Source organism: Aptenodytes forsteri, unplaced genomic scaffold, assembly GCF_000699145.1.
Source record: "Aptenodytes forsteri isolate BGI_AS27 unplaced genomic scaffold, ASM69914v1 Scaffold257, whole genome shotgun sequence".
Lineage (NCBI taxonomy): Eukaryota > Metazoa > Chordata > Aves > Sphenisciformes > Spheniscidae > Aptenodytes > Aptenodytes forsteri.
In genome coordinates this window covers 6,537,450-6,552,599 of record NW_008795194.1, presented here as the reverse complement: position 1 = coordinate 6,552,599, position 15,150 = coordinate 6,537,450, and the positions used below count along the sequence as shown (strand labels likewise).

The 15,150-nt window shown below is 36.8% G+C and overlaps 1 protein-coding gene across 2 annotated transcripts in view; it reads left to right on the top strand.

Moving 5' to 3' along the window:
- CUL2 (cullin 2) overlaps positions 1 to 15,150 on the top strand; it is a 51,959-nt gene that overhangs the window by 17,541 nt on the left and 19,268 nt on the right. The window contains exons 5-11 of one of the 2 annotated variants that reach the window (XM_019471890.1): positions 3,322 to 3,404; positions 6,236 to 6,322; positions 9,749 to 9,845; positions 9,940 to 10,050; positions 11,341 to 11,503; positions 12,663 to 12,787; positions 14,392 to 14,499. In XM_019471890.1, the coding sequence (XP_019327435.1) occupies positions 3,322 to 3,404; positions 6,236 to 6,322; positions 9,749 to 9,845; positions 9,940 to 10,050; positions 11,341 to 11,503; positions 12,663 to 12,787; positions 14,392 to 14,499 (774 nt within the window). The remainder of the gene's footprint in view (positions 1 to 3,321; positions 3,405 to 6,235; positions 6,323 to 9,748; positions 9,846 to 9,939; positions 10,051 to 11,340; positions 11,504 to 12,662; positions 12,788 to 14,391; positions 14,500 to 15,150) is intronic. The other variant, XM_009278631.2, reaches the window with a different exon arrangement.

The window sequence follows — 15,150 nt, the reverse complement described above, 5'->3', positions numbered from 1 at the left end:
ACGATTGTCAGAGGTAGTCCTTAGCTCTGTGCAAATGACTGTTAGGTCAGCTGCTTCAGGGTCTGGGAATAGTTCTGGGCTTTTTCCTGGGGCTGGGTGATGCTGGTATATTAATGAATTCTCCCCCCGTTTTAGTGTGCTACTCCATTCTGAGGTATCACCCAAAGGATGGTAGTGGTAACTTTTGTCCATAGCTTTCTGCCCTAGGATATGTTTACCAAAGAAAAACAAACAGCAGACCTAGTAATTCAGCTTTTTTTGAGTATTCAGTTTTCCTTGTGTTTATGGAATCATAGATGGGGTGGAAGGACAATGACGCACACTTTTCTTCAAGCTTCCCAGCAGTTGTTTGTGGGATGGTACATCCCTAGCTCGTTATTTGGGCAGGTTATGGGGAAGGTCAAGATTCTTAAACTGTAGCTGGCAGCCTTTTGTTTTTGACAAAGATGTTCCGGATGATGTCTGGAATTCTGCTAATAGGTTTTTGATTATCTCAACCCCCAAGACTCCTTCCATTTCTCTTTACCAAATAATGTCTTTATAGTCTGTAGTAGTGGGAGGTAAATTTTGGATCTTGAGGCAGTAAAGTTAATCTCTGTTCATTACTGGTGTAGGATTAGGTTTATGGCAGTTACTCCTTTGCCCTGAAAAGGAACGGAGACTTGAGTCCTACACTCAAGTAGTTTAAGTGCATTAAATTGTAGCACCGTTTTTGGTGAATTCATTGCCCCAGAAATAAAATAAGTTCACATTTCTTGACCTGCAAGGCATTCACCAAATTTATCAAGTCTTTGTTTTGAAAGCATTTTCTCTTTTCTTATGGTTCCTGTTTAGGAGTCTGTCTTTTATTCTCTGGATTGCATTAGGGGCTTTGACGAAAGTCTTTATCTCAGTTGTTCATCACTTTAGAATGGAAGTAATTACCATTTATCCCTTTTGGATGATTGAGATGATCTGTCCTTTATCTACCCAAGAGCAAACACATTTTATATATAGTTCTCTTCAGTCTCAGCATGAAATTACAGAAATAATGCCTAGTATTTAGAATTTGTAGAAGCAGAACTGTACTCTCGATGTACTGAAGTTTCTGTCTCAGTGTCGCTCCTGTGTGCTAATGAAACTTTGGGAGCTTTTCAGTAATCTTAAACGAGTACATGCTTGCTTAGTTCTTCTGGGGTGTGTAACAGTAGGTACATACAAGAGACCGGAGGTGCATGTGTCATGTGTATGGGCATGGCTTCAAACAGTTTATCATCCCAATAAGCGTTCCAGACATTCAGTAATTGTTTTGCTAGGAAAAATACAGGATGAGATCAGTTGATGAAGGTAGTCTGCCAGTACTTGCAAAAGATTTTTTTTTTTTTTTTTTTTCTGTCCTTATGTTATGAATGCATGGTGAAGGATATTGCTTTTCTGAGTTGAGCTCCTATCACCAATTTCATGCTTCTGAGTTTTCAATGACTCTATGGGAGCCCTGAGCTAGAAGGTAGTTAAGATGTGCCTTCTGGTTTTTTCTCCCATCATGGGGCAACAGATTCTGGAAAATAGTTGAAACTGCCGTGTTCTGTATTGTCAGTTGAGGTGGATAAGTAAGATCAGTCTCTCTCTTCAAGGAGGAAATAGTCTCTTGAACTAATACATCAAGTTGCTGGATTGACCTGTCTGTAGTTCACTTGACAAAAAAATTCCAACAGGCAACTTGAAGCTGTTTCAGATTGGTAGATCATATGTGAGGGACCATGTTAGAGACTGCATTTCAGAGACCACATTGCAGAATAGACTTACCTGAGGTCATCCCCTTCACCTCATAGTCACAAAACATGTCAGTCTTTTTTTTTTTTTTTTTTTTCCCCTCCAGAACTAGCCTCTTTCAGCATTCTCTGCTGCATGAGTTCCTGATGTCTTTGGGAAACTGTTTTCCTCTAACTGTTCTACTACTACTCTCCACAAGACACGACAGTGAAAATCACTCCTAAGACAACTTTGATTTCAAAACATTATCTGTCTTTTTATTTATAAGCAAACCTTTGCCTCTTCTTTGAACCTGTTTATGATGCAGTCGGGTCAGCTTTACCTCCCAGACTTCTGTACCCCGTGTTACAGCATGGGTGCTGCATAGCTTTGACAGATAGAGCAACTTCATTTGCTCTTAAAAAGGAAGATTTATTTCACAAAGTTGGTCAGGTCGGATACCTAGTTGATAGCTAGATGCCTACTTTCAGTTAAGGCATACCTGATCAATGTTTTAATTTTTAAAGCTAAGGACCTGCTAGTTGTGTCAAAGTTTGTTGTTTGTTTTGTTGGGGTTTTTTTTAGCAGCAATATTCCCTCTGTCCTCACTGATTTTGGGGCATTTCATTTTTTCCCAGTCTACTACTCACTGGTAGGTGTTTTTAGGGGTCTCAAATGTGTGTGGGTATTCCCCCCCCATACGAGGGATCACATTATCCCCTTTGGGCTTTAAATCTGATTTTGACCTACATGTAAAAACTCCTTTGAATGATTACAGTTGTGTTTTTAAAAATGGTATGATTTGGAAGCAATTACTTCATTCACAAGAGTCTGAGATATTTGAGTCCATTTGACTGATCCCTGTTATGATATATTAGGAATAGGGTGACTTATCCCTAATATGAAGGTGATTTGAATTCCATTTAAGTCGAATACTAGCTTGCCAGTGACTTTGCTTAAGCTGTATGCATCTTAGTTTGGAGGTGCTCTCTGTGTGTTGGATATAAGGGTTCTGTATCTTTGACTCTGACCTCTGACAAATTGGCCAAGAGACACTTCCTTTTGTCAGCTGAGGCTTATTTTACTATCATTTTTAGAAATACTGGTGTCTGCACACATTCAAATACTTCAGGTAGAAAGGCATGTTACTTACCTATTACTGTGCTGATGTTTTGTTTATATGTACACTCAAAACCGGCCCTCATAACCAACTTGCTTAGGGTACTTACATGTCTTTGAGAATCCTTGATAGAGTGGAACCAAGGAATAAATCAGTCCTATTAGATGTGTGGGAAGCATGCATTCAGACACTGCCTGACTAGAAATTCTATGTCTGACACTGGTAGTGTACAGATCTGTGACCTTCATCCAAATGCAGGCAGATGTTCTAGAAGAAAATTGATAAAATAATGTATTAATATGTTGACAAATTGTGTGTGTGTGTGAGACAAACAAAAGAATTTAAAAAGTAGAAAGAAGAAGGTATCTAACAATTTAATTTTTAAAATCCTGAATGGGCAATTGGTTTTGTTTTGGGGTTGGTTTTTTTTTGTATTTTTATTGATGTAAACTTGTATTGTGTCCTGACAGCTAGCTCTTGATATGTGGAGAAAATTAATGATTGAGCCACTGCAGGCCATCCTTATTCGGATGCTCCTCCGAGAAATAAAAAAGTGAGTGCTTGATTATTTTTTGCTATTACACAATGTGGGGGTATTGCACTTTTTTTACTTGGAAAAGTCTGGGGACTTTGACCAAATTCTCATGTTTTTTTTTTTTTTGAAGGTAGCTTCTTACCTGATCATGATGTTCTATTAGCTTTTCTTATTGTGGCTACATTATTTGTGGTTTGCATGTGTAGAAAAAGACTCTGAAAAGAAAATGGTTAATTCACTGTAACTCGAGGGTAGTGATCTCTTCTGTTTCAGCAGCACTTCTTATCAGTGGGTTTGGGGAATAGTTAGGTTAATTCTCCAGGTCCCATAGGATGCCTTTTGCCTTTTTCTCCACCTGATGCTGACTGGTTATGGCTTCTGTGCTGTCAGTAAACATAAGAACCAGGACTTACGCAAGGATTTGCCGAAGCCAGAAAAGCTGTGTTGCTTTGCATGGGACCCAAAACAGTTCTTGCTTATCTGCCAGGAAGACTAAGCTTCTGGGTTTCTGTTGTTCAGATGAGTGACTTCACTTAACGTTCTTGGTGCTTTACTTGAATGAAATGGTAATAATTATTTTTTTGCACTTTGAGGGAATTTATTATTTTATTTCTGAATATTTTTGTTACTTTTAAACAAAGACCCTGGTAGTTACAGGGCTTGGGGCTTTTTAAGTTTTGATTTAAAACCTTTATACTATTTAACTCCGAAATGATCTTTTTATTTATGAATAAACAGAAATTTTGAAATACACTACAGACCTTGCATGTAGTTGTAAGTTCCAGCAGTTTCTACACTTTCACTACTGTTAGGGTAGCTCTGGAGTTTGCCAATGACTGGTGGTTTTTTTAAGTGATTATGTGCCTGACTCAGGTGACCAGGCTAGTGTAGGTAAACTGAAAGAGTGAGGTAATTTGGCCGATTGAAGTGCCTTGGACATGCACTTGGTCAGACAAAAAGCTGTGTTTATAATGCATTAAAAAACTTATTTTAATATTATAATTTTATTTTTCCTTCCTGAATTACATTTTTGACGACTAAGTAACGGACATGATGTCCCTCTCAGATGGTATTTCTGAAGCCAGGGAGTATTTATTTGCTTTCAGTTGTTGAACCAGGCTTCCTTTGTAACCAGTGTTAATACTACTTTATCCATATGTTTACTATAACAATTTAATTTTACTAAATGAAGATCCCCTAATTCATGGTGAAGAAAATTCTGCTTTGTTACATCAAGCACAGTGGCACTGAAGACTCATTTTAGTCAATCTGTATGTTTCACTGGCGGGTGGGAGTGGAAATCTGTGTTAAAACCTTTTTCAACAGATACCTAATGCCTCTTAAAAGTAATGGTCTGTATTTACCTTGAGGTTGACTGCAGACCTCACAAAGGTATTTAGATCAAGACTGTCACTGGCTCCATGGGGCGGTAGATCTTGAGACTGTAACAAGTTGACATTATTTGTTATTAAACCATTTGGAAAGTTTTAAATAAAACTTGAGTCATTGTCTCTGATGGTTGGGTCTGGATTTTTTTTTTTCCCCTCCATTATTAAGGATTCTTCTGTGTGATCTCAAAGAAGTTAATTCAACTCTGTTTCTCAAAATATACATCTAACAATTCCTATTAAGTATGTTCTAGCTGCTTTGTGACCTGCGTATCATGTAATGAACTATATAAGAGAGAATTTCTTATTATAGCTGTTCTTCCTGGTATCATGAAATGTAGGGTTTGCTATGGGTATTCTGAGGATGGCCTTTGCATGTAACTATAGGCTTGTTGCTGTTCTTTGCTATGATTCCAGTGGTTAATACAGTTTGTAAGAGGCATTTTTAAAGTCTTTGCTGCAAACAGCTGTTAAATGTCTTTTAGCATTGAGTTCAGCATTTCAGGGATTAAACAATGTCTTTGAAGAAATGGATATCAATAAGTTACATCTATCAGAGGTGCAAGAATATGCATGGAAAGATTATTACCTTAAAAATTTAATAAAATTACTAATACACGTATATATTTAGAAACCTCTACATATATTAATATATTATATTAGATGCCGCCTTAACTGTAGTACTTGTGTGTGCATGGTTCAGTTTATTAAAATGTTTTACAAAAAATTAAAATTTAAATAGATGGGACAGTTGAACTTCTTATAACTAGAAGATTTTGCATAGTATACAACGATATGTGGAGTTGATAACCAACACTGTAGTCAACTGGTTGCATATAAAAGTATGTTTATTACTGTACTGGAAAAGGTAGGGAGCAGAGCCACAAATTTTGCTTTCAGGTTTTATTTTAACAATGTATTTAACTGGAATTTTAAAAAGACTTTTGATGGAAATCTTGAGCACATCTACTTTTTGGAATCTATACACTTGTGCAATACGCTATACATTAAAATGAACAATAAACTTTTTTGGAACATGAAAATAGAGAAATACAAGTATTGACTTGCGGTTCAGCTGAACAAGATGGCTAAACTGATCTAAGAGTTTGCTGATGCCAAAAAGGAGCAGGGTGTGCTCTACTACCTTTCTTGTGCTGAATTTGGTGCTCACCTAGTCCCTTAGTGAACCAACTCAATGGTAATATGACAGAAAACCATCTTGGCTAACCTTTCTCCAGATTGGCATGATGAGTCAGGTGAGCAAAGAATTAGATGAGTGCCAAAGCAATGCAAGAGAGATACAGAAGGTCTGTGACTGAGCAAAAGGGAGCAGATTAGCCCCCTTCAACAGCAGAGAATTGTTAAATCACTTAAGCCTGTCTTGTCTGACTGCACTCCTCTTAATAACTCCTCTTAATATAGAGTTCTGAATATAACACACTTTCTTCCCCCTCCCTCTAGCCCAAGCACTCCTCCTACAAGGCAAGCTGAATATCAACTTACGCATTTTTGTTTCAACACAACAGGAAGCCGACAAGATCTCGAATTGTGAGAAAATTAATCTATGAAATTCTTAAACAGAAATAATTTGGAAATTATTCAGGTGCTATCTCAAGTGACTGTAATTAGTACAGACTAACCAGGAGAGGCTTCTCTACTAAAGATAACTAACACTTTCTAACTAACTGAACCTATTCCAGTCTAAGCTGATACATTATTTATATCATTTGTTTGAAAGGAAAGCTATTGGAAGTTAATAACTTTTTAAAAAGTGTGCCAGACAAGCTCTTCTAGTTCACAGTGAATTCTGTAGTTAATTGGTCCCGATAGGCCATTAGCCTGACACCGCAGAGTGCTTCTTTTGAATGATGGAATCTTCTTTTGATGAATACAGTATTTATTATTGTACCTTAAGCTTTAAATATGTTCTATGGGGCTATAGTAGTACACTGTATGATACATGTTAAACTTCCATTGTTAGCTTTAGTCTTAAGATAGGAACAAGATGGAGGTAAAATAAAACAGCACAACTTCCTTGAGCTTGTGTTTTGCAGTTTCCTCCATTTCTTTTGACAAAAGAAACTCAGCAGCAGCAGAATTAGTGGAAATTGTGTTTCTAGTGCTTCTTTTTGTCCAGATTTCCCCACCAAACATCATCATTCCCTTCTACCCTCCCAGGGGTGTCCTGTGATGTCCCTGCTTCAAACTGTGTGGCAGCTGGTCTGTAGCTGTATGCATCCACGTTGCTTGCTGACTACTGCCAAGTAGAATATACACTTAATAGACTTCCACCTTGGTGGTGTCACCAATTTCTCTCATTTTAGTTTGGTGGATACTCTTACTACTACAACTTTCATGAAAATCATCCTTGAAACTTCTGTAACATCTGAAACTTCTGTAAAATTTTGTTGAAACTAGCTATTTGCATTACACATTCTTGGGAGCAGAGTGCCATTGGTGTAAATAAAAACCTGAAGATGCTGCCAAAGTGGGAAGCGTTATAATTTTGTGACAAATGCTATTTTTCTTGGGAGTAGTGTAGCTTTTCACATAGGTTCATGATGAAGTTCATAACACAGTTCTGTCAATAAATTTCATGGCAACTTTGCTGTAAATGTTTAATACTCACCCACTGAGGAAACCTATGTTAAGCTACTAAAAATTCTGCGACGGTGGGGGGAAAAAATGGTGAGTGTGGGCATCTGTTTAAAAAAAAAAAAATGCTTACATGATCCTAGCAGTTGTTCCAAACTTATCATCTGATTGGCAACCACATCCTCACTACCTCCATATTCAGAAGTGGATTTAAATTCTTTCTCTTTGTTGTGTACTACCAGCTACCCAAAAGGCAGGCAAGGCCGGTTCCACGTTGTGTTCCTTTTCGTCTATCGCCTTCGTGCCCTCTGGCCTCTACTTAGAAAGCCTGTCTCTTCCCTTGCAGCTCTTCTGTGGAGCATCTGCCTCCTGTACTTTTACAGCTTTTTCTTAATGATTCGTTCAACTTTGAGTCCCCTGGGCCTGACCTTTGCTGCCCCCTCTCCTCCAGCATCTGTGTGGGCTAAGGTCTGTGTAGTGGCCTGTGAACCGAGCAGAGCGGAGCTGGATCTTCATCTGTTATTACAGTAATTGCTTCTTGTGCTTGTGTCACCAGTATTTTTCCAGGTCCAGAACGCCGTATGCTAGAGGCAGACTGGACTGTCTCTTGACAGAGCCCTGCTTTGTAATATGCTTAACTTTTAGTTACATAGCTTCCTGCACTCCATGACATCGTGCTGTGTTCACAGGCTGCGTGCGTCCTGCAGCTTACCATGCTCCTGGGCCCCTCTGGGGTGGAGCTGGGCCCAGGCCCTGGTCTGGTGTTACACTTCTTCCCTTCTGTGACATGCTGCTGCCTCTGCCATCATATAACCAGACCCAGCAGAGGGACGCTGGCGGGAACGCAGGGTGTGATTACATGTACACAAACCCAGATTTGTTCCATTGGTTCAGCTACCAGAACCAGAGGAAACCTTCCAGTCACCCAGGGGAAAAAGAAATCAGATCATCCCTGCTGGAGCAGTTACCCATTAGGTTAGCTCATTTGTAACAGGTGACCAAGCTGCATAAAACATACCGTGACTGCTCATAATCTGTTAGAGAGCTAGTTCTTTCCACCCATCATGAGCTTAAGTTTTCAGATCTTAGGACACAGTAGTATTTAAAAGCAATACACATAATTAAGTGTTGTGAACATATGAACGTGGTCTGGTGTATGTAATGTGATGATTGCTGGTGTGGCTGTCCTGGTAAACCTCCCTAGCTCATGGGCATCCTCTGGATTTTTTATCAATTCCAAACCAAAATGAATGAAATCAGCAAAATTATTTCTCCCCCATTCCACCCCAGCCTAGATAGGTATATGGTAAAGTTTGGGTTTGAAGTATTTTTGCTGGGTTTACTTTTTTTTCCCCCCTTTTAATTTTTTTTAAATCACTCATGTAAATGACCCTTCTATACCAACATAAATTTCTAACAGAGAACTGATTTTGTCTTTTCACTGCAGTCTAAGTAAAATTTCTTATTCTATATAGATGTATATATGTGTACATATGTATGTAAAAAAGGAAAATCTCTGAAATGACAACTGCTGATGCTTAAGTGTAAATATACTTCTGTAAATCATATTTTAGTCCTAATTTACACCTTAGGAGTTAAGGAATATTTTTTACTTCTTTGTAAAGCATATGTGAAAGGTGGTCTTTTGTAGAACAGTTCATGTTTTAAGAAAGTCTCTGCTGCTCTGACTGTGGGTCTGTTATTTCCAGTCTTCGCAAAGGAGTGAACACTAACGTTTTTAGCATGCAAAACACTTGTTTTAATTACTTTTGTTTTCAACTGCGTGGGACTAAAGACAATATTTTCTTCACTTGAACTGGCTCATTTGAAGCGAAGAACTTGACTGGAAAACGTAAGGTTTTCCTTTTCTGATGTATGAGTAAAAATTGTGACAATGCCCCATGTATGTTATTTGTTCCACTTGACATCTACATGTTGAATAGTAGATACACAGAAAAGAAATTAGCATGCTGCTTGATGTGATGCTGGCAAAAATGATTTTTTTTTTTTGGCAGAGGCAGGAGTGTGAAGGTAGTCTATTTAATAAAGGCTACAAATACAAGATCAACTTATTGTAACTTTTAAAGTACTTGCTTAGAGTATGTAATTTGGAATACTTATATCCTTAGCAAACGCTTGGAAATTTCATGACCTGCAAATGCTTTTGAATAGTTCATGAATTGCTATCTCAACAATTTAAATGTATAGGAGAGAAAAAAGTGCATTTTTTTAATTTTAAGATTAATCTTCTTCAATTTTGCCAATTTAAGCAGAGGAATTTACTGGAAAATGTTTTCATCCAATTTTATTTCATTCGGCTATCAGATGAGTTACACTGGATACCTACGTTCTCATGAATGTTTGCTTTGCCTATTTCAGTGATCGCTGTGGAGAAGACCCAAACCAGAAAGTAATCCATGGGGTTATTAACTCCTTTGTTCATGTTGAACAGTATAAGAAAAAATTCCCCCTAAAGGTAGATACACATTTCTGATTTATGTTTTTAATTTTGAATGTTAATCTAGCGTATGCATTATTTGTCCTTTAAAAAAAAAAAATCTCCCTTTTAGTTTTATCAGGAAATTTTTGAGTGTCCTTTTCTGAATGAAACAGGGGAGTATTATAAACAAGAAGCTTCAAATTTATTGCAAGAGTCAAATTGCTCACAATACATGGAGAAGGTAAGATATTCTTCTGTACATATGCAATAACTAAAATCTAAAATTATCAATTTACTGACGATACATGTTTTCCTGTACAGTTCCCATAGTTGTTCTTTGTTGTATGCTTCCATGCAGTTTGAACTATGCTTTGGTGGCACATGGTTAATCTGAATATAAACTACAAACCTTGCCTATGGATGGACTGTCAGCTTCAAAATATTTCATAATAAATGTAAAATCAATTGCATGAAAAGTAAAAAAAATAAAAATAAAAAAGACAAAAACCAAAACACCTATCAGGTTGATCAGTATTGCTTCCTGACTTCCTTATTTTCCTTCTGTTTGTAGTAGCATAAGATGAGAGTTTTAGCAATATAATGGTTAGAGAAGACGATATGGTAGAGTTGTTACAGAGCATTGTTAAAAATTACATACTCTGGGGTGGATTTTCTTTCGTTTTGCTTTGTGGTGTATGAGGTCAGGTTGTGGTTATTACTTGTAATTCTTATACCTTGCTTGAGAAAGCAAAGATTAATACAAGACTAGGAGTCAGTTCTTGGTGCTCTACTGTCCACACTAACAAGATAGAAGAGTTAAGGAGAAGGCCGTGAGATTGCTTTTAACCATAAGGAGCATAAGCTAATGGTTGCACAGGTGAGGTGAAATTCAGGGACAGGCTAAGACTTCAATTAAACCAAAAGAAATGCAGATTCATTTTGTCTATAATTAGCAGTCTGCAGCTGCACTACTCTCCCTAGGCTCCCCTCATATTCACTGGATATAAGTACTTTTATGTCAGTATTCATATGACTTATTTTATGATAATGCCTATTTCTGTCATTGAAGTTATAAAGAGAGTTTTTATTAATAGCTCAGATGCACTCCTGTACCTTTTGAGCAGATGTTTACGTACAAGCAGATGGGTTTGGAACAGTAAAGTGATTCTTATAGTCATGTAATTAGGTATTGTGGTAAAACTTTCTTAGAAGGAGTAAGAAGTGCGGTAGGAGAAATTGGGGAAGACTGATCACAAAGTTCAAGGGAAGAAGAAATTTTGAGAAGAGAACTACTGAGTGCTATTAGACATCTAGTAGTGACTGAGCCTAGTCAGTACTCGGAGTAGAAGATTATATTAATTCAGCAACAGCCTGATTCAAAAGAGCAAATTTAATTTTTCAGCATCGCAGAGAAGTTCTTTTTTTAACTTATTCATGTCTCTCATTCTACCTACATGTACTGTTGTATATTCATGGTTCTATAATGGTTGTTAGTATTTCATCAGCTCTCGGTTTAAAAACTTGTCTGTAGGTTTTAGGTAGATTAAAAGATGAAGAAATGCGGTGTCGGAAATACTTGCATCCCAGCTCATATGGCAAAGTGATTCATGAATGCCAGCAGAGAATGGTAGCTGATCACTTGCAGTTTCTACATGCAGAATGTCACAATATTATCAGACAAGAGAAAAGAAGTGGTAAGTCTCAATGGTCAGAAAAAGTGTGAAGTGGTTTTTGTTTTATTCATTTAGCATTGCGATTTACTGTCTTTATTCAATGACCTTCTATAGCTTAATCATTTTCAGCTAATATATATTACTTATCTAGAAAGCCCAATTAAACCCTGAATGATGTTTTTCTTTTACCATGTAATTCATTTTCATTCTTCCAAATATATAGTCAAAACCTTCTTTTTACTGTTAACAACCCTTCTTTCGGCCAATACTCTTTCTCTTTCCTTGTCTTAGTCGGCTTAAAAACACACTGAAGTCCTGTGTCCTGTAGAATGGATCATATTTTATGCTTGTGTTTTCATTTGTAAACCAATGGCTCTGTCTTTACAGATTTCTTCATCATCATTTGACAGGTCAGGATTATAAAATACTTTGGCTTCTTGTCATAGCCACTTTTTATTGTCCTGAATCTTTTGTGACCTCTCTTCCCAAATCCTTTTTACAGAAGCAGATGCTCTTATAGTTATATTCCCTGCCTGACTAAAAAAATTATGCTTCCTGATGACTATATGCTTCTGACCCTTGAAAGTGCTTATTCTTGCATGGAAGATGGTATCTGTTATGTGAAACAAATTATTTTTCACAGTCAAGCTCAAATTGTATCTAATAATAGTGTTCAGTTTCCAGAGAGTTCTGCAAATTTGATCAGAGCTCGGATCCTTTTTATGCAAAAAAAACCCCATAAAAATAGCAGTTGCTTATTTACAGCTTTTCTAACCTGAGAAAAATTTCAAGCCACCACTGGAGGAAAACAAAAAGTCAAGAAGATATCTAAACTGATTTTAGAAGATATCTAAACTGAGATTTAGGGAGGCCGAGGATTAAAATAATCTGGCACAATACTTTTCCATACTAGCCCACCTCTCCTGTTGGAGTCTCTCCTAAATAAGCAGTATTGGAAGAGTGAGGTAGTCACAATGGCAGTACTCAGTAAACACTGATATTAGCCCTACTCTTTCCTTTTTTTCTTTTGTCAGTGATCCAGTGTATGTTAAATTTTTTTTTCAAAACAGTTGGTCTTGTTTCAGTCTTTGAAAAGTTCTGTGTGAAATTATGATACTATACTAAGTGTTGATTTTCAGTGTTTCTAAGCATATTCTATAAAAATGTATCTCTGTTACAGACATGGCAAATATGTATACTCTACTTCGTGCTGTGTCAAGTGGTTTACCTCATATGATTCAGGAACTACAAAACCATATCCATGATGAGGGCCTTAGAGCAACCAGCAATCTTTCTCAGGAAAATGTGAGTTTTCTCAGGCAGCTGAAATTACCTATTTGATTAACATTCCTGATGAAATGTTTACCCTTTTCTTTTTAGTCTATTCTGGTTTTTTTAATTTTGTCTATATGAAATTGGTTTGGAATATTATGGATAAATTGTAACTTCTGATCGGCACACTTAGCTGTGCAACACATTATCTATCCTGAGAGTTGATTGTTGTGATCTAACCAGAAACAACTACAGCTAGATATTTCTCGTTGTTTGTTTAATGCTGTCATGGCAAGTAGGTCCTTTTGTTCCATGTATGTATTTTTTCCTGAGTTTCTCTAAGTCAGTGGCATTTGCTGTTCTGGTACGTTAGGAACCAATGATTCCATTTAGTTTAATTATATGTTATTTGTAAAGACTTGACATCCTGTCCTGATTTCAGTGTGGTGTTTTTCACTAATAGCTTTGTAGTCTCATATTTTCATGTAATTTCTGAAAATACTGTAGCTTAATTATTTTACTAAAGTGTGTTAAGCTTTTTTCAGTTCATACGTATTTAAATTACTCAATTCCATTTGTGTTCCTCTAGCATTGCTGTTCAGAAACAAACAAACAAGCTTTCATTTGGCATTATATTTGTACTTGTATACATCTTGCTGTCCAGATCTGTGCTCACTTTAGGATGGTGACTTTAGCCGTCCAGTGTTTCTGTCTATAATAATACATAGGTACGAACTGTTGTAAATTCACTCTTTCATTGACTGCACAGGAGTGCTTACTCTTCCGTGACTCCTGTGTGCGTACTGAAAATGGGCTGAAGTCTTTAGTAGTATAGTTCGCTTTCAAATTATTTGTAAGTGTATTGAGCTTATTCTTTCAAACTAATGGAGTCTACACAGGGAAATGAATGCAGAGCCATGAGGGTGAAGAAAATTCACGACCTTATGTAGATAAACTCAAAATGTGAAATATTTGCTCTGCTGTGTGGATTAAGTACTTTGTCATCAAAACATTTTTGATGTGTGACCTGAGAATGCACTTGGGGAGTCATGTGATGCAGCCAGTGCATTGCACACTCTTGCATTGCTGCCTGCCAGCTTGTCTCTGTAGGAACTCCCCTAATTCACATTAGTCATTTCTATACAAAATTTTATGCTGAAATGTGGCGCGCTAAATTTGATTGGTAACTGTCCTACGTAAGAAAATTCGAAGGGTTCATCTGGATTTCCTGTCTCTGAAGTCAGTGTGTAGGAGAAGCAGCAGTTCACTTATTTCAGTAGCTTTTTGGCTTGATTGCTGTATTTACGTGTTAGCTTTAATGATTTTTGAAAGGGCTAATAAAGGATTTTAAGGTATGATGGAAAAGATTAGACAGCATGAGAGCAGTATAGACTCAAATCTGTGTTTGATAGCAGGACAGTAAATGTAGCCATAGACTTTTTATTTCCAAAACAAGCTCAAGCACAGTAGTATAAGAGTACAACAATGCAGAATCAATCCTCTCAAAGACTTAATCACTATGACTTTAACTTTTATCAAAAAGAATAATTAGGAAAAAATGTACAACTAATGTAAATGTGTGTAGATAATACTACTTTTCTCAATAACTTGCTTTCTGTTTTATCTACCTTTTTTAGATGCCAACTCAGTTTGTGGAGTCAGTTTTGGAAGTACATAGTAAATTTGTTCAACTCATCAACACTGTTTTGAACGGTGATCAACACTTTATGAGTGCCCTTGACAAGGTAACTTTTACTTATGAAGTAAAAAAAGCATTGGAAAACAAAATGGGGGACCCTGTTTCAGGCTCACCAGAATTCTTCAGGGCATCAACACGTGTTCAAAGACAGAGTTCTTATGCAGTTTTTCTAGTTTAGAAATGCAATGGAACAAAAGACAATCCCGTGTTAGGGGAAAAGATAAGTACAAAGGGAACCACTTTAATACTTAGTTTTTTTCTGAAAGAAAGACCTTTCTTTTCATCATAAATCAAAACACAAAAATGGAACTGACCCATTTAATGTAAATTGAAGTGCAGATAATAAATAGACAAATTGTGGTTTTGGGGAAGTTTGGTAACTTACATGCATTTGAACTTGAATTTGCTTGCTGCCATAGTGTTTAAACTGTGAATGCTGATAGTATTACTTACATAGAAGCTTTGTTTAGATTTTTCAAGTTGACTGCAAAGAATATCTGGAAACTTACATTACTTCAATCGCTGCCACGATAGCTAACTTTTTCTAGGAGAGAACTGCACTTGAAGTTAAGTAAGCCTGTTTATTTAAGAGGCTTGCTGGTCTTTGTCTTTGAAATGCATAGCCATGAAGGTATTTAAGGTAACAGTTCTAAATGTTATAGATTTTAATAGTAGTAATAATTAGAACAAACTTTAT